Source organism: Lagopus leucura, unplaced genomic scaffold, assembly GCF_019238085.1.
Source record: "Lagopus leucura isolate 7727_CA_CO unplaced genomic scaffold, USGS_WTPT01 Super-Scaffold_100001, whole genome shotgun sequence".
In the NCBI taxonomy this organism is placed as follows: Eukaryota; Metazoa; Chordata; class Aves; order Galliformes; family Phasianidae; genus Lagopus; species Lagopus leucura.
Genome location: NW_024962262.1, coordinates 8,375,068 through 8,383,653, shown reverse-complemented (window position 1 = coordinate 8,383,653; position 8,586 = coordinate 8,375,068). Strand labels below are relative to the sequence as shown.

General features: G+C 42.6%; 1 protein-coding gene across 1 annotated transcript; it reads right to left on the bottom strand.

Moving 5' to 3' along the window:
* Positions 1 to 2,792: 2,792 nt before the first annotated feature.
* On the bottom strand, positions 2,793 to 8,300 carry CCNA1 (cyclin A1). The gene is made up of 9 exons (XM_042867698.1): positions 8,257 to 8,300; positions 8,020 to 8,159; positions 7,078 to 7,321; positions 6,741 to 6,865; positions 5,878 to 6,101; positions 4,886 to 5,090; positions 4,154 to 4,267; positions 3,409 to 3,542; positions 2,793 to 3,064 (listed from the first exon to the last, which is right to left on the bottom strand). The coding sequence occupies exons 2-9, from the start codon at positions 8,140 to 8,142 to the stop codon at positions 3,013 to 3,015; spliced, it is 1,221 nt and encodes a 406-aa protein (XP_042723632.1). The 5' UTR covers positions 8,143 to 8,159; positions 8,257 to 8,300; the 3' UTR covers positions 2,793 to 3,012.
* Between the last annotated feature and the right edge of the window lie 286 nt (positions 8,301 to 8,586).

Sequence of the window (8,586 nt, the reverse complement as noted above, 5' to 3'; positions counted from 1 at the left end):
GAGCAAGATCAAGCCTGACAATTCTGAAGCTGCAACAGCTTAAGCATTTCCTGAGCAAAGAAAATGAGATCTTATTTGTGACTGCTATTAGCCAACAAATAGGATAGTCAAAAACTGTCTTCTTCTGTTTAATGTTGATTCCCCATTATTTCTTTAAAGGATACTGCTGTAACTGAAGCGAAGAAGTCTGGCTCTGTTTGTTTCAAACCTAACACACAGCTGTGATCTTCACAGGTCTCAGTTTTTTGCATCGCAGAAGTATTGCATCAACACAGACTTTCTTTTTGGGTTGCTTTTATCTCCCTCCTTATGAGTACAGATTTCTGTACACTTGTTCATGATATGTTTTAAGCATTATTAAATGTTTTGCATTTGTATTTAAGTATTATTATATTATATATATATTATTATATACATATATTTAATTATTACTAAAGCAGCATTATGCCACCTTCATCACCATGGGATGCCCAGCAGAAACAGCTATTATGCTTTTCTTAAACACAAGCTTCAGAGGAGAGGCAGGACAGGGTTAAATGCTATGACATACATGAATGAAAGGAGACAGCATCCAGCTTTCACCTTAGAAGGCTCACTTGTACAAGAATAAGAACTGTACCTGCTCTGAGCCAGATAAATTCAAAGCTAAAAAACTGAAAATAGAACAAGAACCTTCAAAATGACACTGTTGGCCTCACATCACAGGTGATAATGGAGATCAGTTTCTTCTGTCCCACAAATTCCCCATACCTCATACACACACTAAGTAATTATGGGATTCTTCACCTCAACTACCTTTTGCTGTTTGTTTTTAATAATTTGCCTCCTTTAGCCTTTCAATAAAAACAAAAATAAATAAAAAATGGAAGCACTTCAGCTACTAACGCAGCTGCAAAAGCATCACAAAAAAAAATATCAAAAAAGCCAATGAGGTTACAGCACAGTGTGTTTCAGAGATCATAGTATGTTTTGTCTTGTTTTAATCAGATAATTAAATATTCAGGGAAATTAAATGCAATTATGGTACCTTTCCTGTAACTACATAAAATCTGAAAAGAAAAACCAAAGGAAAGCTTGGCCTCTAGGAAGGCACCACACGGTAAAACGTTCAGATAAATCACATGGGAAATTCAGCTCTATTGCACTAGATGCACCAAATCTGTTGGCCCACGAAGACATGAATGTGGTAACAGAATTCGTAAGATCAAAACTCACCTGTTCCTCATTGTTATGCTGATACGACTGTATGAATACCTGCAAACTGCTAGAGCACTAGGAAAACAATTTCACACTTGAGGCATTCATTACTGCTTCCAAAATACTCAGCACTATAGCACTTGCAATTCAGTAAGCCCCAGTACTTCACAGGGGGAGTAAGGCTTATTAACACGGGGTTCCAGGATAGTTCATATTCAGCCTGAAACACCATTAAAAAGCCAGTTCTCATAGCTGGTAGACTTTAAAAGACTATTCAGTACACTTATTTTTCCATTATGAAACAATGAATCAAGGAACTTGTCCACTCCATGCTGTAGCTAGACATCACTGCCTCTGGTCATTGTTCTCAGCCACCTACTTTGAAGGATTTGCCTGAATGCATAAGTGTAGTTCATAGCCCACCTTTAAGACATTCATTCACCCATAAGTTGTGAAATTTACTGCAGTAAAACAGTTGATAGTCTTAACTCCCATCATAAAGCACGTACCAGAGACATAAGTAAGGGATACCTGGTCACATCTGCCATTCAATGAGATGCATGCACTTAACTAGAAAGCATTTGCAGTGAACCTAAAAACTGCATAGGGCAGGCTGAAAACTGAATGCTCCCCTGCCTTGCAGGTTATTTTGAGTAAATTAGTTATTACCCTGTTTTGGAGACGTACAATGGTCTGCAGCCCTAGCAGGATTCATGAGCCTACACATGGAGGAGGCAGGAGAAAATTTTTGTGTTCATACCAAAGGAAGGGAAGCACTTCAAGCTAAAAGCTTCATGACAGACACTGGTATGATCAGGTTTTATAAAGCAATAGGCTTGTTACCTAGTAATTAAACTAAGTGCAGGACTTCTGTTGAACTGCATGTTAATGTCAAGCATTAAACATATTCTTGCTATGACACATAATGCCCTGTTCAGATTATTTTTTCATAGAAGGAATGAGCCTTGAGTAGTATTACAGTATTTCATTAGGTTTTTTTTTTTTAAACATTAAGAGAATGCTCCAGACAAGCTGCTCTTTTAACTAACCTTATCAATTACTTGCTTTTCTACTACTTTGAAGAGAAGTTATGCTTTAAAAGTATGCAAGGTAAGTGCTCTTCTTTGGTGCTCTTGCTTTTAGGTTGGGGCGTTCATTATATACTCCTGCGTGAAGAGCTGAGGGGTACAACACGGTGCAGGAGCTCAGGATGAGATAGTTAAGAACTTGGAAGGAAAGCTTCCCACCCATTGCCTGCCCCCTTCTGCTAAAGTCACAGCTTCCCTTTCACCCATTGCCCCAGAGAAAATGCTGCTTTACTGCACTGTAATGGGAATTGAATTTTCACTTGAGCATTGACAGTCATCAATATTCACAGACTTGTTTTCGCATCCACACACAAGTTGCAGAAAGTAGGTTCTGTTCATGGGCACATCAGCTTGTCTTAGATGAAAAAGAAACAGTCAACAGTACGGGATTGGAGGATTATCACTTGATCCATTGCAGCTCGATTAAAGGCCCATCCCAGTGATTTTGTAAGAAAACCTTCCCATTCACCATTACTGCATATATTAACTGGAATCAGAAGACTCAGAGAAAGTGTAATAAGACATTTATTAAAAGTGCTGTCAATTATATTAAGAGCTATAGTCAAATATCCTTTTTTTAAAAAGGCATCTAATTAAAAAAAATACTAGCTAAAAACTGTTCTCATCACCGTGGTTACAGGCACATGACCTGCAGTGCTCTATGAGATGTTAGACCATAGCTTTGTTCATCGAGACAAAATAAACCTAAGTCCAGGATCCACCATCTCTAGTGTAGAGGAAGAACTGCTGGGGGCTCCAGAAGAGATACCTGCAGGTACCTGGAATAGAAATGCAACCAATGAAACTACTAGCTTAGCTGACAAATGTAAATGTACTTTAAGGGTCCTTCTGATGAAGCACAGTAGGAGAGAAGCTATCATGCAGTACTGCAAGAACTGCAGAACTGGGATCCACTATATTTGTGTATCTATGAGTTAACTATTTTCCTGTACAGAAGAGTTTTTCCCCTGAAGATGCTGAGGAAGGCTCCAATGTCAGCAACAAAAGCTGTCCAGTATAAGAAATTAATGAACTATAAGAATTACAACCAAAGTTGCTCAACCAGAATCATCCTGTGCCTACAACCTTCAAGTAAGGAAATGCTAGCTTCTTGGTTACTTACTTAGACTGTTTATACTTCTCCTTAATTGCTTGCAGTTGGCAATGTGGAGCATCAAGGCATGTCTTATGCAGGTCAGTCAGGCAAGGCACAATCTCACTTAATGAATATCCAGTGAATGCAGCAAGTGTTTCTGGCTGGTAAGAGAGGAAAAAAAAGTTTTTCTACTTTAGGTAAGATGCATTTTCTATAGAAGCAGGAACTATTTTCATTATGTCAGTTCTCACTCCAGATTTCTCAAAAGGATTCAAGTGCATCCTGCCATCAGTTTTACTATGAGTCTTGCTTGATGTCAGGTCTGAGAAGAATCTCCTTCTGCTCTAAATATACTGCACTCATTATGTTTCTTCTGGATTCTGCTTCCTGCTAAAGCACAGATACCTGACAGGCCTATCAAGATTTGTATTACAGCTGCCACTCAGTGTAGTCACATTCAGTTCTCCCTTCCCCTCCCAAAAAACCCCTGAATTCTATCTAGGGAAGAAGCTTGAGACTACCTACTGACAAGGCCTGCAGTGCACACTTGACACAAGTGAAGACAAAAAGGTCCTTCCTATTTCAGGGAGATGGCAAGATAATTCAGATTAATTTAACATTTGTTAATTACGTAGACTCATTAGCTTGGGAAGAGCTGCTCATCGTTGCATTTCAGCCTTTACAATAACATGATTTGAAGCCACTCCTACCTCTCAGCAGTTCTCCAGTTATAAAGAGCTGGAGCTAAACATCAGAATGCAATTATTCTTACCCAGAATGACCTGTTCACTGTATAGTTTGCTAGACAGTAGGCTGCTGCAGCAGTTTGTGAAGGAAGGTACTTCAGAAAAGGATCCGCTTCAAGGAGACTCAGCTCTGCAAGATACTTAAACAAAAAAACAAAGCACAAGTCTTTCAAACAGAGAGGCTCTACAGGTAGAACCATGCCAATATACTGAGCAGTTCAATTGGTCGGTGGTCCTCAGTTCTACGTTAAGAAACATGAGTTACACATCTGGTGGGTAGTATTCCAGTTCTGTTGATCTTACAGAACTTTCAGCATTGTCCAGCAGGATTTTGCTCACATAGATGAACCTCACTTAGAGACCTGAGCTCAGTGAGCACCTAAGAAACAAATCTGGGCTGTATGAATAAGCACTGTACAAATCTTACACTTTTTGATCTAAGCAGCAAGTCAGAGCTTTTGTTATAAGCTTGAGTGACACCATTCTGAAATACTGTTTCCCCAGGCAGTCCTGTGGGAATATGCTGTGTCACTGTGCAGCAACATGATGAATCATCATGTCCAGGTCAGGCTTCCTATACACACACAGCTGAAGAATGGACTCCTACCACCTTGCTGCCAAGATAGTCTAGTTGACCAGACAGACAGTCTAAGCTCAGTATTCCCAGACATCTATCCAGAAATAATGAAGCACAAAAGCCTGCATTCTGATGGTAGTAGCCTACAAAGCAGCTACTTTAAGAGAATGGTAGTTCATACCCTTGCAAAATTCTCTGTCCTGAAACAGACTCCATGCCTGTGAATGTACTGAAGTAGGAACTGGTTGATGGTTGGCACTGTGAGGTCGAAAGCCAAGACCTTGAGAAGCAGGTGTTCCATTCTTAGCAACTGCCTCTTTGTATATGTATCATCTGTTATATACACAAACTCATCTGCTTCTGGTGGGTAGATTTCTTCATATTTCCTGGAAAAAAAAAAAATAGAAAAAAAATAGAAAAAAATGTCAGCTTAAAAGCTAGAGTAACAGAACTTTCTGCTGGGCCCATCTCAAGGTGAGCATGTGACATTTGTAAGACTGGCTTAGAGGTCTTATTCTAATCTTTCTCCAGTATAGGAGAGACTTGAAGATCAAATTGGTGGGAAGACAAAGATACTTCTAAGTCATCAGCCTAGACAAGCATACACTCATATTAGCATGCTTGACTAACAGGAAAACTCCTGAAGAGAATGTTTCAGTAACATCACGCACTCTAGACAAAAATCCATGTACTCCTAGGCTTTGCTTGATACCCTGTCTATTTAAAGCAGTTTAAGCTTAATTGCAGATTGCAACTTTTAATCTACCGTGAGCTAGCGGCTTAATACAGCATTGTTTTTGCTTCTGGTGTTATGGTTACAAAGTTCTCCCTCTACAGTTCCCTCAATAAAGAATATTAAATGCCTAATTTTGCAAGTGCTAAGAAGCACTTGTCAAGAAGCTAATCACAGAATCATAGACTCCTCAGAGTTAGAAGGGACCTTTAAAGATCATCTAGTTCAATTTCCTTGCAATAAGCAGGGACACGCACAGCTAGATCAGGTTGCCCAGGGCCTGATCCAGCCTTACCTTGAAAGCCTGCAGGGATGGGGCACCATCTTAGGACAGCATGAAAAGCTACCTACCACTGCAAGCTTAAAGTCCTTCAAATTAAGTTAAAAGACAGTCCAAAAGTAAGTTTTGCTCACTAAGATTTCATGAGATAAACACTCACGCAGCCAGAAGAATTGCCGCTGTTCCTACAAGCTGCAGCTTCCCTCTGAGAACAGACATACAAGAGAGGAACCTGTCCAGGTAGTTCACCGCCAAGTACAGTGTCTCTGTTCGAAGTTTATATTCTTCCCCTACTTCCACCAGCCAGTCTACTAAGATGGCACGCATTTCTGTTGTGATATCTGGTTGCTTCCTCATGTAGTAGGGCTTGGGCCTGTATTTCACCTGTTTGGAAAGAGAACTTAAAGATCAGAATGCTTACCCCAAAGACAACCACTAATGGCTGGACTGACTTTTTTTTATATTTGCACTTGAAGAAGCATGAGTAGCTTCACTATTAGTAGCTAGTTTGGGAGTAACTCTAATTAGAGTTTACCAGTATCTCTAGAAAGACCAAAGAGACATGCTACTACTACGTTAGTAGCATATAGCATAAGAGCAAAGGATGCTCCCTGAACTGGGAAGTCCACCGTTTGCTATTAAACATATTCAGAGGGACCTGAGAATGACTTTAAATGCATCAGATTTCTCCTACCCTCTTCCTGGAAGACTGCACTTCACTGCTTTGATATTTTAAAAAATTAATTAATTAAAAATCTACTACAGCAGAACAGCCAGCGAGGTCCAATTCAACTGCATTAGTATTTTGCAATAATCTTCTCACATCCCATTTCCAGGATGTGGAGTGATGCCTGAAATAACTTATCACTGTCTAGAAGATTCCTAAGAACTGAGCTCCAGTGATGGCTTTAACTCTATTCAGTGACAGCCCAGAGTTACTGTGTGGCAGCCTATCAGACTCTGCAGTATTGCAGCCTATCAGGAAGATCCCACACATCTTTGCATTTGTTAGAAGACACTCACTTCAGCTTCTCGGAGGTACTGATGAATGTCTTCTGCATACTCTCCCACAGTCATTAGAGTTATAGGATCTCCCATCTGATCCTCAGGCTGGCACCGGAAGGATGTGTCCACTAGCATGGGAGATCCTAACATGAAAGAGAAGCCAGAAAGACATTTAGTCTCTTCACCATCTCCGGCCATTTCTAGCATAGAAGTGTTGTGCATCACACTGATTCAGTTAAAGTTATCATGAAGTAGTAATTATTTTAAGATAAACTACTCACTAGCTCACTGCCAGCATGATTCATTACCACATTACAAGCACCTGTGATACTATATGAACGTTAACAGGAGTTACCTGTACTCAGATCCAACAGTAGGTGAATACTGGATGTCATTGCACTAGTATCCAGTTCACACAGGCTTGATTCCAGTTCTTCATCCTCTTGGCAGCTGTGGTTTTCTTTCTCTTGTGGTTCATCAATGTAGATAGTAAAGTCCTGTTTTGATGTAGTACTGACCACACAGTTGGATACTTCATCTTTTCCAGCTGGAGGGAAGGTATTCTCAGAGCCAGATAAGCGTCTGGTAATAGCAGTATTCTGAAACAGAACACATCGTAATCTTGAGGCAAGACAACTCAAAAGGAAAACAACAGTATCATTTGTTTTAGTATCATTGTTTTAGAAAAGCATATCACTTTCCTTAGTTAATGGCAAATAAATACAAGTTTGCTGGGAAAGTCAGCAGCTACAGCTGGTGCTTAGGAAGTACTGCTTGCTGCTGCAACAGAGACCTTACAGGAGGTGACAGGCAGTAGAAACCAGTAACCAAGAGAGCAGACTCACTCCCACAGAAAATAAGGTAAGGACACTGCCTGGCTCCATCCAGCTGGCATGGAGCAGGTGCTACAGCAAGTCATGACGATGAAAGGAAGTATTCAGGTGCTGCCACAGACTTAAAGGCAAAAAAGCATTTTGAGTTATACAGCAACTTTGAACTTCTGAACTTAAGCACCACAATCCATGAGACTTCAACTTACGATACAATCCTCCCCATCATCTACTGCTGACTGAGCTACGGGCTTCACATCGCCAAAACCAAGCAGTCTGCACACACACACAGCCGAGCAACGTCCTGTAAGCCAGTACAGAGCTGCTTTCTCTCAGCCAGCCCCAGGACGAGTCCAGAAAGTAAAAGCTTGGGGAAAACCTCGTAAAGTCTCCCTTTCGTTCCAGGGGAACACGGCCGGCACGGCATTCCTCGATTCCACGGCTCAGAGAGGCTCTCCGAGGCTTACCTGGGCGCCGGGCCGCTGCTGCCCGTTCTCCACCAGTACTCCCAGCACAGTCCGCCCGCCGCAGGGCGCAGCGGGGAGAGACTCCCGCCGCCCCGCCTGGCTCGTCTCCCCCCTGCGGCGCATCGCCACCAGTTCGGCACCTTCCGGAGGAAGAAAAAAAAAAAAACCTTTTTTTTTTTTTAAATTGCAAATTAAAAACTGAACATAAAGTACCCGCTTACGGAGCCCCGCACCTGCCTCAGAGGTCGCGACAGAGCCTGCCGCCCTGCTCCTCCCAGCACCCAGCCGCTCACCGCAGCCACCCGCCGCTCCCTTTATAGGCGGCGGCCTATGGGCGCGGCGGCGGCGGCGGTTGGCCGTGGCCAGTTGGAGGCCGGGGCCGCAAGCACTCGTGCCGCCGCCGCCGCCGCCGCCCTGGTAACCCAAGCGGTCTCGAGTCGCTGTGGAGACCCCGCCGGGGCCGGGCAGGCCGAGCAGGGGCCGACGCGGGCCGAGCCGGGTGCGGGGCGGGGCAGGGAACTGCAAGCCCGCCCCGCGCCCTGTCCGCTGGGGCCGGTGGTGGTCTGA

Coding starts and splice junctions, on each gene's coding strand:
- CCNA1 (XM_042867698.1), bottom strand. CDS start 8,142: ATGCGCCGCAGGGGGGAGACGAGCCAGGCGGGGCGGCGGGAGTCTCTC. Junction 7,322..8,019: donor AGCAGCGGCCCGGCGCCCAG/GTAAGCCTCGGA, acceptor GTTCTGTTTCAG/AATACTGCTATTACCAGACG. Junction 6,866..7,077: donor ACTGTTGGATCTGAGTACAG/GTAACTCCTGTT, acceptor CTTTCATGTTAG/GATCTCCCATGCTAGTGGAC.